The following is a 16,868-nucleotide window of genomic DNA, read 5'->3' as shown; positions in this document are numbered from 1 at the left end:
GTTTTGCGCAGGAGGATGGATGTGCTGGAAATGAGATGTTTGAGGACAATATGTGGTGTGAGGTGGTTTGATCGAGTAAGTAATGATAGGGTAAGAGAGATGTGGGGTAATAAAATGAGTGTGGTTGAGAGAGCAGAAGAGGGTGTTTTGAAGTGGTTTGGTCACATAGAGAGAATGAGGAAAGATTGACAAAGAGGATATATGTGTCATAGGCTGAGGGAATGAGGAGAAGTGGGAGACTAAATTGGAGGTGGAAAGATGGAGTGAAAAAGATTTTGAGTGATTGGGTCCTGAACATGCAGGAGGGTGAAAGGCTTGCAAGGAATAGAGTGAATTGGAACGATGTTGTATACCGGGGTCGATGTGCTGTCAATTGATTGAACCAGGGCATTTGAAGCATCTGGGGTAAACCACGGAAAGTTCTGTGGGGCCTGGATGTGGAAAGGGAGCTGTGGTTTCAATGCATTATTACATGACAGCTAGAGACTGAGTGTGAACGAATGTGGCCTTTGTTGTCTTTTCCTAGCGCTACCTCACACACATGAGGGGAGATGGGGTTGTTATTTCATGTGTGGTGAGGTGGCGATGGGAATGAATAAAGGCAGATAGTATGAATTATGTACATGTGTATATATGTATATGTCTGTGTGTGTGTGTATATATATATATATATATATATATATATATATATATATATATATATATGTTGATATGTAAAGGTATGTATATTTGCGTGTGTGGACATGTATGTATATACATGTGTATGTGGATGGGTTGGGCCATTCTTTCGTCTGTTTCCTTGCGCTACCTCACTAACGTGAGAGACAGCGACAAAGCAAAATGATAAATATAAATAATATAAATATATAAGTAAAATAGATATATATTATCATTATTATCATTCTTTGTCGCTGTCTCCCGCGTTAGCAAGGTAGCACAAGAAAACAGGGGAAAGAATGGCCCAACCAACCCACATACACATGTATACACATACACATCCACACACGCACATATATATACCTATACATCTCAACGTATACATACATAGACACACACAGACATATACATATATACACATGTATATGATTCATACTGTCTGCCCTTATTCATTCCTGTTGCCCCCCTGCCACACATGAGATGAGAACCTCCTCCCCCCACATGTGGGCAAGGTAGCGCTAGGAAAAGACAACAAAGGCCACATTCGTTCACACTCAGTCTGTAGCTGTCATGTATAATGCACCGAAACCACAGCTCCCTTTCCACATCCAGGCCCCACAAAACGTTCCATGGTTTACCCCAGACGCTTCATATGCCCTGGTCAATCCATTGACAGTATGTCTACCCTGGTATACCACATTGTTCCAATTCATTCTATTCCTTGCACACCTTTCACCTTCCTGCATGTTCAGGCCCTGATCACTCAAAATCTTTTTCACTCCATCTTTCCACCTCCAATTTGGTCTCCCACTTCTCGTTCCCTCCACCTCTGACACATATATCCTCTTGGTCAATCTTTCCTCACTCATTCTCTCCATGTGACCAAACCATTTCAAAACACCCTCTTTTGCTCTCTTAACCACACTCTTTTTATTACCACACATCTCTCTAACCCCTTCATTACTTACTCGATCGAACCACCTCACACCAAATATGTCTTCAAACATCTCATTTCCAATACATCCACCCTCCTCTGCCCAACTCTATCTACAGCCCACACCTTGCAACCCTATAACATTGTTGGAACCGCTATTCCTTCAAACATACCCATTTTTACTTTCCAATATAATGTTCTCGCCTTCCACTCATTTTTCAACGCTCCTAGAACTTTTGCCCCCTCCCCCACCCTCTGACTCACTTCCACTTCCTTGGTTACATCCTCTGTCAAATCCACTCCCAGATATCTAAAACACTTCACTTTCTCCAGTTTTTCTCCATTCTAACTTACCTCCCAATTGACTTGTCCCTCAACCCTACTGTACCTAATAACCTTGCTCTTATTCACATTTACTCTCAACTTTCTTCTTTCACACACTTTACCAAACTCAGTCACCAGCTTCTGCAGTTTCTCACCCAAATCAGCCACCATCGCTGTACCATCATTGAACAACAACTGACTCACTACCCAAGCTCTCTCATCCACAACAGACTGCATATTTGCCCCTCTCTCCACATTTCTTGCATTCCCCTCCCTAACAACCCCATCCATAAACAAATTAAACAACCATGGAGACATCATGCACCCCTGCCACAAACAAGCATTCACTGAGAATCAACCACTTTCCTCTCTTCCTGCTTGTACACATGCCTTACATCCTCGATAAAACTTTTCACTGCTTCTAACAACTTGCCTCCGACACCATATATTCTTAATACCTTCCACAGAGCATCTCTATCAACTCTATCATATGCCTTCTTCAGATCCTTAAATGCTACATACAAATCCATTTGCTTTTCTAAGTATTTCTCACATACCTTCTTCAAAGCAAACACCTGATCCACACATCCTCTACCACTTCTGAAACCACACTGTTCTTCCCCAATCTGATGCCCTGTACATGTCTTCACCCTCTCAATCAATACCCTCCTGTATAGTTTCCCAGGAATACACAACATACCTATATCTCTGTAATTTGAGCACTCACCTTTATCCCCTTTGCCTTTGTACAATGGCACTAAGCATGCATTCCGCCAGTCCTCAGGCACCTCACCATGAGTCATAAATACGTTAAATATCCTTACCAACCAGTCAACAACACAGTCACCCCCTTTTTTAATAACTTTCACTGCAATACCATCCAAACCAGCTGTCTTGCCGGCTTTCATCTTCCGCAAAGCTTTTACTACCTCTTCGCTGTCGCCCGCGTTAGCACAAGGAAACAGAAGAATGGCCCAACCCACCCACGTACACATGTATATACATACATGCCCACATACGCACATATACATACCTATACATTTCAATGTATACATACATATACATACACAGACTTACACATATATACACATGAACATATTCATACTTGCTGTCCTCATCCATTTCCGTCGCCACCCTGCCACACGTCAAGTGACACCCCCTTCCCCCCATGTGCATGTGCAAGGTAGCGCTAGTAAAAGACAACAAAGGCCTCATTCGTTCACACTCAGTCTCTAGCTGTCATGTGTAATGCACCAAAAACTATAGCTCCCTTTCCACATCTAGACCCTACAAAACTTTTCATGGTTTGCCTCAGATGCTTCACATGCCCTAGTTCAATCCATTGACAGCACTTTGACCTTGGTATACCATATCGTTCCAATTCAATCTATTCCTTGCATGCCTTTCACCCTCCTGCATGTTTAGGCCCTTATCACTGAAAATGTTTTTCACTTCATCTCTCCACCTCCAATTTGGTCTCCCACTTCTCCTTGTTCCCTCCACCTCTGACACATATATCCTCTTGTCAGTCTTTCCTCACTCATTCTCTTCGCGTGACTAAACCATTGCAATACACCCTCTTCTGTTGCTCTCTCAACCGCACTCTTTTTATTTATACTTATTTGCTGTTTCCCATGTTAGTGAGATAGCACCAGGAAAAGATGAAGAAATGACTCATTCCCTCATTTATCCTGGGACCCCTTTCTTGAGAGGACCCCAGAGTTATGGCAAGACCCCCTTAACAGGAGCTTCTGCTGCTCCAAGGCTGTACTACTTAATGTTGCTGGGAAATGATGGACTCCTGTAGGGTGAGAAGTTTTTTGACAAGGCTGTTCTCCAGGTGATATAGTTTTACCAAAAGATGACTTGTGGTAAACATCATGCTTATGAGGGTTACCAAACTATGCCTGCCTGTGACTACGCTATGAGTGAAAAGTTACATTCAGCTAGGCAGTATCACTATACGTAGACAAAAGATCAAAGAACTTATCACTCTGATGGAGCCTATCCTTTCCCTGCCACTCAAAGTTGCTCAGCCTTGGAGTTGCTAAAAAGGGGTCCAGCAGTACACCAGGTCTCTTTCAGGAATGGGGTCCCACAGCAGTTATAGGTATGTAGATATGTACATATGTATGTAACAGTATCAATTTTATACAATATTTGAAAAGATAGTATTGTTTTACATGTGAGCTTAATTTAGTTATTTGTGTATTTTACCAACGTATGTAATATGTATGTATTGTTTTGCAGGAATGACTGTGGGGAGAAAAACAGCAGAACGAATTATTATTATGTATAAAGTTGCAGCATTACTTGATCTTTCGTATATTTACCTTGTACATCATCCAAACCCCATAACGGTGAGTAGATTTACTGATTCTTTTCACCCTTCAACAACCAACTGTCATATTTTGAGTATTCAGTTGGACATTGTTTTTCCAGGATTCTTATTAACTTGTAAACAGTGGGCATGCTCAAAACCATCATAGCATGTAAAAAAGAAATGAATTAAAATCCAACTTTTCCTCAGTGAAATGATGATATATTCAGAAGTAACAGAAAATACACAGAAAGTTATATCATTTTCTTTATCTTGACCTGGTTCCAGTGATAAGTGAGTCCTTGGACAAAGTGTGAATGACAGTTTGACAGCTCCAGAAGACATGAAGTTTCTTTATTTCCATTAAGCTTGTTTTCCAACTGTCCTCAAGATTCAGATAAACACAGCATTAGTGGTAAATAACATGAATATTTATTTATTTATTTATATTTATTTATTTTGCTTTGTCGCTGTCTCCCGCGTTAGCGAGGTAGCACAAGGAAACAGACGAAAGAATGGCCCAACCCGCCCACATACACATGTATATACATACATGTCCACACAGGCACAATATACATACCTATACATCTCAATGTACACATATATATACACACACAGACATATACATATATACACATGTACATAATTCATACTGTCTGCCTTCATTTGTTCCCATCGCCACCTCGCCATACATGGAATAACAACCCCCTCCCCCCTCATGTGTGTGAGGTAGCGCTAGGAAAGACACCAAAGGCCCCATTCGTTCACACTCAGTCTCTAGCTGTCATGTAATAATGCACCGAAACCACAGCTCCCTTTCCACATCCAGGCCCCACACACTTTCCATGGTTTACCCCAGACGCTTCACATGCCCTGGTTCAATCCACTGACAGCACGTCGACCCCGGTATACCACATCGTTCCAATTCACTCTATTCCTTGCACGCCTTTCACCCTCCTGCATGATCAGGCCCCGATCACTCAAAATCTTTTTCACTCCATCTTTCCATCTCCAATTTGGTCTCCCACTTCTCCTCGTTCCCTCCTCCTCTGACACATATATCCTCTTGGTCAATCTTTCCTCACTCATTCTCTCCATGTGACCAAACCATTTCAAAACACCCTCTTCTGCTCTCTCAACCACACTTTTTATTTCCACACATCTCTCTCACCCTTACATTACTTACTCGATCAAACCACCTCACACCACATATTGTCCTCAAACATCTCATTTCCAGCACATCCACCCTCCTGCTCACAACTCTATCCATAGCCCACACCTTGCAACCATATAAAATTGTTGGAACCACTAATTCTTCAAACATACCCATTTTTGCTTTCCGAGATAATGTTCTCGACTTCCAAACATTCTTCAAGGCTCCCAGAATTTTCGCCCCCTCCCCCACCCTATGATTCACTTCCGCTACCATGGTTCCATCCACTGCCAAATCCACTCCCAGATATCTAAAACACTTTACTTCCTTCAGTTTTTCTCCATTCAAACTTACCTCCCAATTGACTTGACCCTCAACCCTACTGTACCTAATAACCTTGCTCTTATTCACATTTACTCTTAACTTTCTTCTTTCACACACTTTACCAAACTCAGTCACCAGCTTCTGCAGTTTCTTACATGAATCAGGCACCAGCGCTGTATCATCAGCGAACAACAACTGACTCACTTCCCAAGCTCTCTCATCCAGAACAGACTGCATACTTGCCCCTCTTTCCAAAACTCTTGCATTCACCTCCCTCACAACCCCATCCATAAACAAATTAAACAACCATGGAGACATCACACACCCCTGCCGCAAACCTACATTCACTGAGAACCAATCACTTTCCTCTCTTCCTACACGTACTTATGCCTTACATCCTCGATAAAAACTTTTCACTGCTTCTAACAACTTGCCTCCCACACCATATATTCTTAAAACCTTCCACAGAGCATCTCTATCAACTCTATCATATGCCTTCTCCAGATCCATAAATGCTACATACAAATCCATTTGTTTTTCTAAGTATTTCTCACATACATTCTTCAAAGCAAACACCTGATCCACACATCCTCTACCACTTCTGAAACCACACTGCTCTTCCCCAGTCTGATGCTCTGTACATGCCTTCACCCTCTCAATCAATACCCTCCCATATAATTTACCAGGAATACTCAGCAAACTTATACCTCTGTAATTTGAGCACTCACTCTTATCCCCTTTGCCTTTGTACAATGGCACTATGCAAGCATTCCGCCAATCCTCAGGCACCTCACCATGAATCATGCATACATTAAATAACCTTACCAACCAGTCAACAATACAGTCACCCCCTTTTTTAATAAATTCCACTGCAATACCATCCAAACCTACTGCTTTGCCGGCTTTCATCTTCCGTAAAGCTTTTACTACCTCTTCTCTATTTACCAAATCATTTTCCCTAACCCTCTCACTTTGCACACCACCTCGACCAAGAAACCCTATATCTGCCACTCTATCATTAAACACATTCAACAAACCTTCAAAATACTCACTCCATCTCCTTCTCACATCACCACTACTTGTTATCACCTCCCCATTAGCCCCCTTCACTGAAGTTCCCATTTGCTCCCTTGTCTTACGCACTTTATTTACCCCCTTCCAAAACATCTTTTTATTCTCCCTGAAATTTAATGATACTCTCTCACCCCAACTCTCACTTGCCCTCTTTTTCACCTCTTGCACCTTTCTCATGACCTCCTGCCTCTTTCTTTTATACTTCTCCCACTCATTTTCATTTTTTCCCTGCAAAAATCGTTCAAATTGGGGTGTCTAAATGTGTGTGGATGTAACCAAGATGAGAAAAAGGAGAGATAGGTAGTATGTTTGAGGAAAGGAACCTGGATGTTTTGACTCTGAGTGAAACGAAGCTAAAGGGTAAAGGGGAAGAGTGGTTTGGGAATGTCTTGGGAGTAAAGTCAGGGGTTAGTGAGAAGACAAGAGCAAGGGAAGGAGTAGCACTACTCCTGAATCAGGAGTTGTGGGAGTATGTGATAGAGTGTAAGGAAGTAAATTCTATATTGATATGGGTAAAACTGAAAGTTGATGGAGAGAGACGGGTGATTATTGGTGCATATGCACCTGGGCATGAGAAGAAAGATCATGAGAGGCAAGTGTTTTGGGAGCAGCTGAATGAGTGTGTTAGTGGTTTTGATGCACAAGACCGGGTTATAGTGATGGGTGATTTGATGCAAAGGTGAGTAATGTGGCAGTTGAGGGAATAATTGGTATACATGGAGTGTTCAGTGTTGTAAATGGAAATAGTGAAGAGCTTGTAGATTTATTTGCTGAAAAAGGACTGGTGATTGGGAATACCTGGTTTAAAAAGCGAGATATACATAAGTATACGTATGTAAGTAATGTGTGGAAGTCGAGAACATTATCTCGGAAAGCAAAAATGGGTATGTTTGAAGGAATAGTGGTTCCAACAATGTTGTATGGTTGCGAGGCGTGGGCTATGGATAGAGTTGTGCGCAGGAGGATGGATGTGCTGGAAATGAGATGTTTGAGGACAATGTGTGGTGTGAGGTGGTTTGATCGAGTGAGTAACGTAAGGGTAAGAGAGATGTGTGGAAATAAAAAGAGCGTGGTTGAGAGAGCAGAAGAGGGTGTTTTGAAGTGGTTTGGGCACATGGAGAGAATGAGTGAGGAAAGATTGACCAAGAGGATATATGTGTCGGAAGTGGAGGGAACGAGGAGAAGAGGGAGACCAAATTGGAGGTGGAAAGATGGAGTGAAAAAGATTTTGTGTGATCGGGGCCTGAACATGCAGGAGGGTGAAAGGAGGGCAAGGAATAGAGTGAATTGGAGCGATGTGGTATACCGGGGTTGACGTGCTGTCAGTGGATTGAATCAAGGCATGTGAAGCGTCTGGGGTAAACCATGGAAAGCTGTGTAGGTATGTATATTTGCGTGTGTGGACATATGTATATACATGTGTATGGGGGGGTTGGGCCATTTCTTTCGTCTGTTTCCTTGCGCTACCTCGCAAACGCGGGAGACAGCGACAAAGTATAAAAAAAAAAAAAAAAAAAAAAAAACGTATGTAAGTAGGAGAGATGGCCAGAGAGCGTTATTGGATTACGTGTTAATTGATAGACGCACGAAAGAGAGACTTTGGATGTTAATGTGCTGAGAGGTGCAACTGGAGGGATGTCTGATCATTATCTTGTGGAAGCAAAGGTGAAGATTTGTGGGGGTTTTCAGAAAAGAAGAGTGAATGTTGGGGTGAAGAGAGTGGTGAGAGTAAGTGAGCTTGAGAAGGAGGCTTGTGTGAGGAGGTACCAGGAGAGACTGAGTACAGAATGGAAAAAGGTGAGAACAAAGGAGGTAAGGGGAGTGAGAGAGGAATGGGATGTATTTAGGGAATCAGTGATGGCTTGCGCAAAAGATGCTTGTGGCATGAGAAGCGTGGGAGGTGGGGTGATTAGAAAAGGTAGTGAGTGGTGGGATGAAGAAGTAAGATTATTAGTGAAAGAGAAGAGAGAGGCAACATGAATATATATAGAAATATTACAACTTTTATACTTGCATTCACAGTATGGGAGACTGGCTGTTAAGTTTGGGAAAGTTATTGGAGGCTTTGTTCATTTCTTTATGCAGAACATCCTACCCTAATTTGATAGATACTTATTACTCCAGGCAGAGGCACAGTGTTGGTAGTAGATTTGTGGATTTAAAAAGAAATATTACACTTTCACACTACAAATAAGTGTACATGTATTAAGTGGCTTGTGTTAGGAAGATATTAAAAACTTGTTTCTTCAGAAATGTTATCTCTTTACCTATCATGTGTTATGAAAGTCCTTTATCTCCCACGATCACTTGAAAAGAAAAGTAGGTGCAGCTGCTACATAACTTCTAATACAAACCTGAGTTCATTTGGGATATCACCCCCACAGGCCTCTCTTATCTTTTTTTTATACTCCTTAAATTTACCTTGTAAGTCCCTTATTTTTTTATATATCTCATGTTGTCCTTCATTTCGTTTTTCACCACCTGATACATTGCCTATTTGTTTTCTGCAGAGTAATTGTGTATGCATACTCTCCAGGTGGTTGTTGGGATACTGAAGGTAGCAGAATTTGGATATCTAAATAGAGGTGAAAAAAATTGGCACATAGATTTATGGCAGCCACTGTTAGCAAAGAGAACCACCAATTGGTGTCGGCTGCTGTTTAAAGGCTAACAAAAGCACTCATCATATGATAAAACATGAATTTGCCCATCACCCAGAGTTACTGTGCTGAATTTTTACTATCCATCACTCCAAGCACTTGAACTTGTACATATTCTGAACATAACCTCTGTTTATTAGCCTAGGAACATATCCTGAACATAATCTCTCTTTATTAGCATAGAAAGTTATCCTGAACATAACCTCAATTTATTAGCATAGGAACATATCCTGAACATAACTCTGTTTATTAGCCTAGTTACAGCTATGAACATATCCTGAACATAGCCTGTGTTTATTTGCATAGTAACTGCCATGAACATATCCTGAACATAACCTCTTTGTATTAGCCTCGTTACCTCCTCTGTGTATTACCCCTCTTTGCATTACCCTAATTACCTCCTCTGTGTATTAACTTAGTAAACTGCCTGGTTGCACATTATTAGTTTGCATGTTTATGTCTGTATATCTTAATCAAGTAATAATGGCTGATCACATTTTATTTAATATATCTCGTAGGTGCTGATGATTGTGATGAGTATAGTATAGGAAAATGCTTAAAGGCTAGTAAGTCCAAAAGTGATGCAAGTTTTGAGGTGAGTGTTGGCAGAGAAGGTGTTGGATAAACAAAGATGTATGAGAGTGGGTCCCAACTTTTTTCTACTCCCTACCCCTTCCTCAAAATATTTCAACGCTCGCAACCCCCTTCCCCCATATTAATTTGTTCAGTTTCACTCATTCGATAGTCCCTTTTGTGAGGAGAAGTAAAAACATAAAACAGCAAAACAATGAATAATAAAGATTTTACTCTTCAGTGATGCATCATACAGTGTCATTAGGTACATGTATTTAAAGTTTATTAAGTTAAGCTCATGTTTTTACTCACTGGTACCCATTGTTTCATCAACTCTCTAACCTATAATAGCTACTGGATGGTTGGCATTGCAACTGAGAAGAGTCTTGGTATGAGTGGCTGGGTGTTTGTGAGAGCCAGTTTCATGTCATCCTCCACATCCAGTCTGTTTCTGCTCATTGTTTTGATTTAGACAAGTGTTGTAAACCCAGACAGTATTATTTATTTCATGAGATACATAAAATTCTACATACAGTGTACCATCTCGTCCTTCACCCTAGCCTAAGATCTAGAGTGCCTTAGACTTTCAATTTCTCCCAAGACTGTGACATGTATATGAAAAAATATCCACATTCTCTCAAGGCTTTTGCAACCCCCAGGTTGTGAACCCCTGATCTGTGATATGAAGACACAGAAAGACGAAATTCTGAATTTTTTGCTTAAATGATTGGACACAAATTTCAGTATTGTATAAACCGTAATTCTTTCTTTAAAGTGTAAATTTTAATTTCAGTGTATGTATGTTCTAGGGTGAGGCACCTTAGGATTGGCAGAATGCATGTATGGGGCCTTAGATAAAGATAAGGGGAAAAAAGTGAATGCATGAATTTCAGAGGTATATGTCTGGTGAGTTTTCATGATAACGTATATGGGAGAGTGATGATTACAAGGGTGCTGACATGCTCAGAGCGTCAGACTGGGGAGGAACAGTGGGTGTACAATTTCAAAAAAAAAAAAATCTTGAATGCCCCCCATATATTTTCAAAGGCAATACACATCAAAGATTTATTTTAGACACAAGCATGTGACACTCTCTGGGTGAAATCATTGTACATGTGGTCCCTGAGACCAGTGTTTTTAATGGTGTGAACACCTGCAACCTGCCTCAGTGTGCCTCAGGCTATGTTTAGAGAAGGCTGTCCTTTCTATACTCCTCCTGGCTGCCTCATCATTTTGGGAATATTGCCTCTAGATGATGTGTTTCTTCCACCTATGATTCAAGATGGCTGGGTTTTACCTTTCTAAGAAGAGAGTCTGAATTCTTCTCAGGAAGCAAGAAAATAGGGGTACACTTAAGATTTTCAGATACACTGGGCATTCAGAATGCACAGGGAGGCAGCTACATGCCAATGCTCATGGCCTTCCTGACAACATCTTTCCTTCACCAAAACCTATCCTTGGTCACCTAAGGAAGACTTTTAGATGTGCAGATAACCTCCAGAGATAAGAAGTATTGAAGCAACCACACATTTCAGCTATCAACCTCAAGAAAAGCCATCCATGAATTTTAGGAAACATCTCTCAAAGTCTTATTCCACATCACTTGTAAAAGGACCTTCACATTTCCTCCTGCAAGCCAGCTGCTAAACCCCAGCTCATGAAGGGAATGAAACACAGATGACTGGCATTTGCAAAGATATACAGAGAATGAAGTAAGCTGCAGTAGAGTATGGTGATGTATTTTGATGGAAATGTGTGAAGTCAAGGCCAGGGAGGGTGAGGAAGCTAAAGGGTGCCAGTCAGAATTGCTCTTGTTTAAGAGTGAAGATGTTGAAACTCAGACAGTGTGATGATTTAGGATTGCTTTAGTGTTGCAATGGGTAGGGAAGAAATGTAGTTCTTACCTAAAAACTTTGCAGTGAATGGATAGGTAGTGGTTGGTAGGTAGCCAATGACCAAGGAGGTATATTGCCAGTACAACCCACCTGGATATCAGGAGGGTTAGTGACATCTGCTTTGTTAGCCAGCATTTTAGTGGTTTTCAAGTTGTACTCTTCTGACCCAGGTAGCTGTCTTTCCTTTCTGTCTCACTAACATGTGAACTATTAGCATTCTGTCCACAAACATTTAATCTCTCCTTGTCATATGTAACACTTGAGAACACTTATCTCATGTAGTTCATTATTTGTAACTCTAGATTTTCTTGCATTGGGCACTTTGTGCTAGCCCCACCTTTTGACAAAATGTTAGGAGCAATAAATTGAAGTAATAGATAGGAACGTTAAGGCAGGAACATTAGGTAGAAGCAGTAGGCAGGAGCATTAGATGAAAGTAGCCATTAGGAATGTTAGGTAGGAGCCTCTGCAAACACTGCACTGGACTTGCCCTCTGCCAGTGGCCTGTTAGGAGTGAGGCACTAAAAGCTAAGAAGTGGCACGACTCTGTTGTCGTGGCCACCCCTTTGAGGGAGTTCCAATTGCAACAGGTGTCAGAGATATAGGAACATTAGGTAGGAGTCTCTGCAAACACTGTGCTAGACTTGCCCTCTGCCAGTGGCCAGTTGAAGGTGAGACACTAAAGGCTAAGAAACGGCATTGGAGTTCTTTAGTTTTGGAGATCTGTTACCATGGCCGCCCCTTTGAGGGAGTTCCAGTTGGAACAGGCGTCAGAGATATAGATAGATAGATAGCTAGATAGCAGTACATAAAGGTGCTGGAGGACCATCTCCTTCCTTTTATGATGTTCACAGGATAGTGCTCCAACCATAAAGCAAGAAAGGTAATGAACTAGTTATCAGGGTTGACAGAGATGCCTTATGGAAGTTGTTACAAACATACAGTGTAGAAAGAAAGCTACTAAGTGTAGTTAAGAGTTTTTACTCTGAAAGCAAGGCAAGGGAGATAAGAGCTTCAGAGTGAAACTGTCTTTTTCAAGGGTGTGTCTTGTTATGGCTGTTTAATCTGTTCATAGATAGGATGGTGAGAAAAATATATTCATGTGTTGTAATGAGAGGGACAGGTTTATTGTATCTAAGGGGTAGGGGTCCCTGAAAGATGAGTGAGACTGTTTGTAGATGATGTAGCTTTGGTGGCAGACGACATAGAGAAACTCGGAAAGCTGGTGTCTGAGTTTGGGACAGTGTGAAAAGAGGAAGTTAAGTGTTAATGTAGACGGAGTAAGGTAATGAGGTGTAGTAAGAGGTGAAACATAATGAATGTGAGTTTGAATGGAGAGAACGCTGAGGTAGTGGAGTGCTGTATGTGCCTTGGAGTGGATATGTCAGTGGAAGGAACCATGGGAGCTTAAGTGAGTCATAGGGTGGGAGAAGAGGCTAAAATCCTGGGTGCATTGAGATGTGTATAGGAGGAGGTTTCAGTGGCTAATAGGATAAAGATAGGTAGTTTGAAGATATAGTCATTTTTTTCAATGTTGTATGAACATGAATCTTGGGTTATGGATGCAGAGGAATGGAAGAGGATTGATATGTTGGAAATGAAGTGCCTGAGGTGTAAAGCAGGGTGATTGTGTAATAGATGAGCGTACAACTGATGTGTGTTAGTATCTGCAGTGTGACAGAGAGAGCTGCTCTGGGTGTACTGAAATGGTTTGGATATGTGAAGAGGATAAATGAAGAAAAGCCATTTACGAGGAACTGTGTCAAAAGTGAAAGATGCAAGGGAAAGCAGTTGACTCTGAGGAGATGGAAGGATAGAATAAAGGAAGCTTTGAGTGGTCATGGCCTGAACATGTAGGAGGATGGAAAGTTCTCATGAAGTAGAGTGAATTAGAGCAATATGGTAAATAGGGGGACAGTGATCTCGTGTTTAGCTAAAGACAAGAAGCAGTCAGGGAAACCATGGAATGGCTATGATTGGTGGACTCTAGTTATGGTGCATCATAGATTACAGCTTGGGAATAAATGTGAGCAAGTAGGCTCATTGTTTTTCTTTTCAAAGCACTACCTTGAGAAGGCAGGACATTGTGAGCAGGTATGAAAAAAACATATTTTGTATATCCAGATTGACAGTTATGTTTGTGTATTTCTTACTTGGCTTTTTCATGCTTCATGGTGAGTGCACTCTGGTTAGCTTCAAAAATGTCAGCCACCTTTATAGCAAAATCAAGCATTTTGGTTTCAATTAAGTGTACTCTGATTAGCCTCTGAGATGTCAACAACCAAATTAGCTACACCAAAAATTACCAAAGTAAACTCATCAGGAAGTAGTCAAAAAATTGTTTTTGAACTACATATTAAGTTTCCCACAAAAGTAATGAATTAGATTTCACGATGCAAAATTATATTATCCCAAATATCCTCTTCATGTATTTCAATATCTAAAAGAGGAAACAAGGAGTCAAGAAGGGAGTGCTCATCCTCCTTGAAGGCTTAGATTGGGATGTCAGAATGTGTGTGGATGTAACCAAGATAAGAAGAAAGGAGAGATAGGTAGATGTTTGAGGAAAGAAATCTGGATGCTGTGGCTCTGAGTCAAACAAATCTCAAGGGTAAAGGGGAAGAATGGTTTGGAAGTAGAGTCAAGGGTTGGTTAGAGGACAAGAGCTGAATAAGGAGTGACACTACTTCTGAAGCAGTAGTTGTGGGAGTGTGTGACAGAGTGTAAGAAAGCAAATTCTATATTGATATGGTTATATAAGAAGGGAGTACACGGCAAGAGGCGTATTGGCCCATGCTAGGCAGGTCCTGAGTCTGTCCTATAACCAACCGCCTGAACCCAGTAATCACCTGCGAGAGATGGGTGATTATTGGTGCTTATGCACCTGGTCATGAAAAGAAAGATCTTGAGAGGCAAGTGTTGTGGGAACAGTTGAGTGAGTGTATCAGCAGTTTTGGCGCATGGGACCAGGTACTAATGATAGGTGATTTTAATACGAAGATGTGTAATGTGGCAGTTGAAGGTATAGTTGGTGTGCATAGGATATTTAGTGCTGTGAATGGAGATAGTGAAGAGCTTGGGGATTTATGTACTGAAAAAAGACTGGTGACTGGGAATATGTGGTTTAAAAAGAGAGATATACACAAGTATACACATGTGAGAAGGAGAGATAGTCATCAGGCATAATTTTTTTTTTTTTTTTTTTTTTTTTTTTTTTTTTTTTTTTTATACTTTGTCGCTGTCTCCCGCGTTTGCGAGGTAGCGCAAGGAAACAGACGAAAGAAATGGCCCAACCCCCCCCATACACATGTACATACACACGTCCACACACGCAAATATACATACCTACACAGCTTTCCATGGTTTACCCCAGACGCTTCACATGCCTTGATTCAATCCACTGACAGCACGTCAACCCCTGTATACCACATCGCTCCAATTCACTCTATTCCTTGCCCTCCTTTCACCCTCCTGCATGTTCAGGCCCCGATCACACAAAATCCTTTTCACTCCATCTTTCCACCTCCAATTTGGTCTCCCTCTTCTCCTCGTTCCCTCCACCTCCGACACATATATCCTCTTGGTCAATCTTTCCTCACTCATTCTCTCCATGTGCCCAAACCATTTCAAAACACCCTCTTCTGCTCTCTCAACCACGCTCTTTTTATTTCCACACATCTCTCTTACCCTTACGTTACTTACTCGATCAAACCACCTCACACCACACATTGTCCTCAAACATCTCATTTCCAGCACATCCATCCTCCTGCGCACAACTCTATCCATAGCCCACGCCTCGCAACCATACAACATTGTTGGAACTACTATTCCTTCAAACATACCCATTTTTGCTTTCCGGGATAATGTTCTCGACTTCCACACATTTTTCAAGGCTCCCAAAATTTTCACCCCCTCCCCCACCCTATGATCCACTTCCGCTTCCATGGTTCCATCCGCTGACAGATCCACTCCCAGATATCTAAAACACTTCACTTCCTCCAGCCTCTCACCATTCAAACTCACCTCCCAATTGACTTGACCCTCAACCCTACTGTACCTAATAACCTTGCTCTTATTGACATTTACTCTTAACTTTCTTCTTCCACACACTTTACCAAACTCCGTCACCAGCTTCTGCAGTTTCTCACATGAATCCGCCACCAGCGCTGTATCATCAGCGAACAACAACTGACTCACTTCCCAAGCTCTCTCATCCCCAACAGACTTCATACTTGCCCCTCTTTCCAAAACTCTTGCATTTACCTCCCTAACAACCCCATCCATAAACAAATTAAACAACCATGGAGACATCACACACCCCTGCCGCAAACCTACATTCACTGAGAACCAATCACTTTCCTCTCTTCCTACACGTACACATGCCTTACATCCTCGATAAAAACTTTTCACTGCTTCTAACAACTTGCCTCCCACACCATATATTCTTAATACCTTCCACAGAGCATCTCTATCAACTCTATCATATGCCTTCTCCAGATCCATAAATGCTACATACAAATCCATTTGCTTTTCTAAGTATTTCTCACATACATTCTTCAAAGCAAACACCTGATCCACACATCCTCTACCACTTCTGAAACCACACTGCTCTTCCCCAATCTGATGCTCTGTACATGCCTTCACCCTCTCAATCAATACCCTCCCATATAATTTACCAGGAATACTCAACAAACTTATACCTCTGTAATTTGAGCACTCACTCTTATCCCCTTTGCCTTTGTACAATGGCACTATGCAAGCATTCCGCCAATCCTCAGGCACCTCACCATGAGTCATACATACATTAAATAACCTTACCAACCAGTCAACAATACAGTCACCCCCTTTTTTAATAAATTCCACTGCAATACCATCCAAACCTGCTGCCTTGCCGGCTTTCATCTTCCGCAAAGCTTTTACTACCTCTTCTCTGTTTACCAAATCATTTTCCCTA

At 41.5% G+C, this 16,868-nt stretch overlaps 1 protein-coding gene across 1 annotated transcript in view; it reads left to right on the top strand.

Annotated features, from left to right (window-relative positions):
- LOC139766039 (spatacsin) overlaps nt 1-16,868 on the top strand; it is a 526,943-nt gene that overhangs the window by 283,748 nt on the left and 226,327 nt on the right. The window contains exon 20 of the mRNA XM_071694164.1: nt 4,166-4,275. Within this exon, the coding sequence (XP_071550265.1) occupies nt 4,166-4,275 (110 nt within the window). The remainder of the gene's footprint in view (nt 1-4,165; nt 4,276-16,868) is intronic.

The sequence above is a fragment of the Panulirus ornatus genome, chromosome 56, assembly GCF_036320965.1.
Source record: "Panulirus ornatus isolate Po-2019 chromosome 56, ASM3632096v1, whole genome shotgun sequence".
NCBI lineage: Eukaryota > Metazoa > Arthropoda > Malacostraca > Decapoda > Palinuridae > Panulirus > Panulirus ornatus.
The sequence above is the reverse complement of the archived record's forward strand: the minus strand, read 5'-3'. Positions and strand labels throughout refer to the sequence as shown.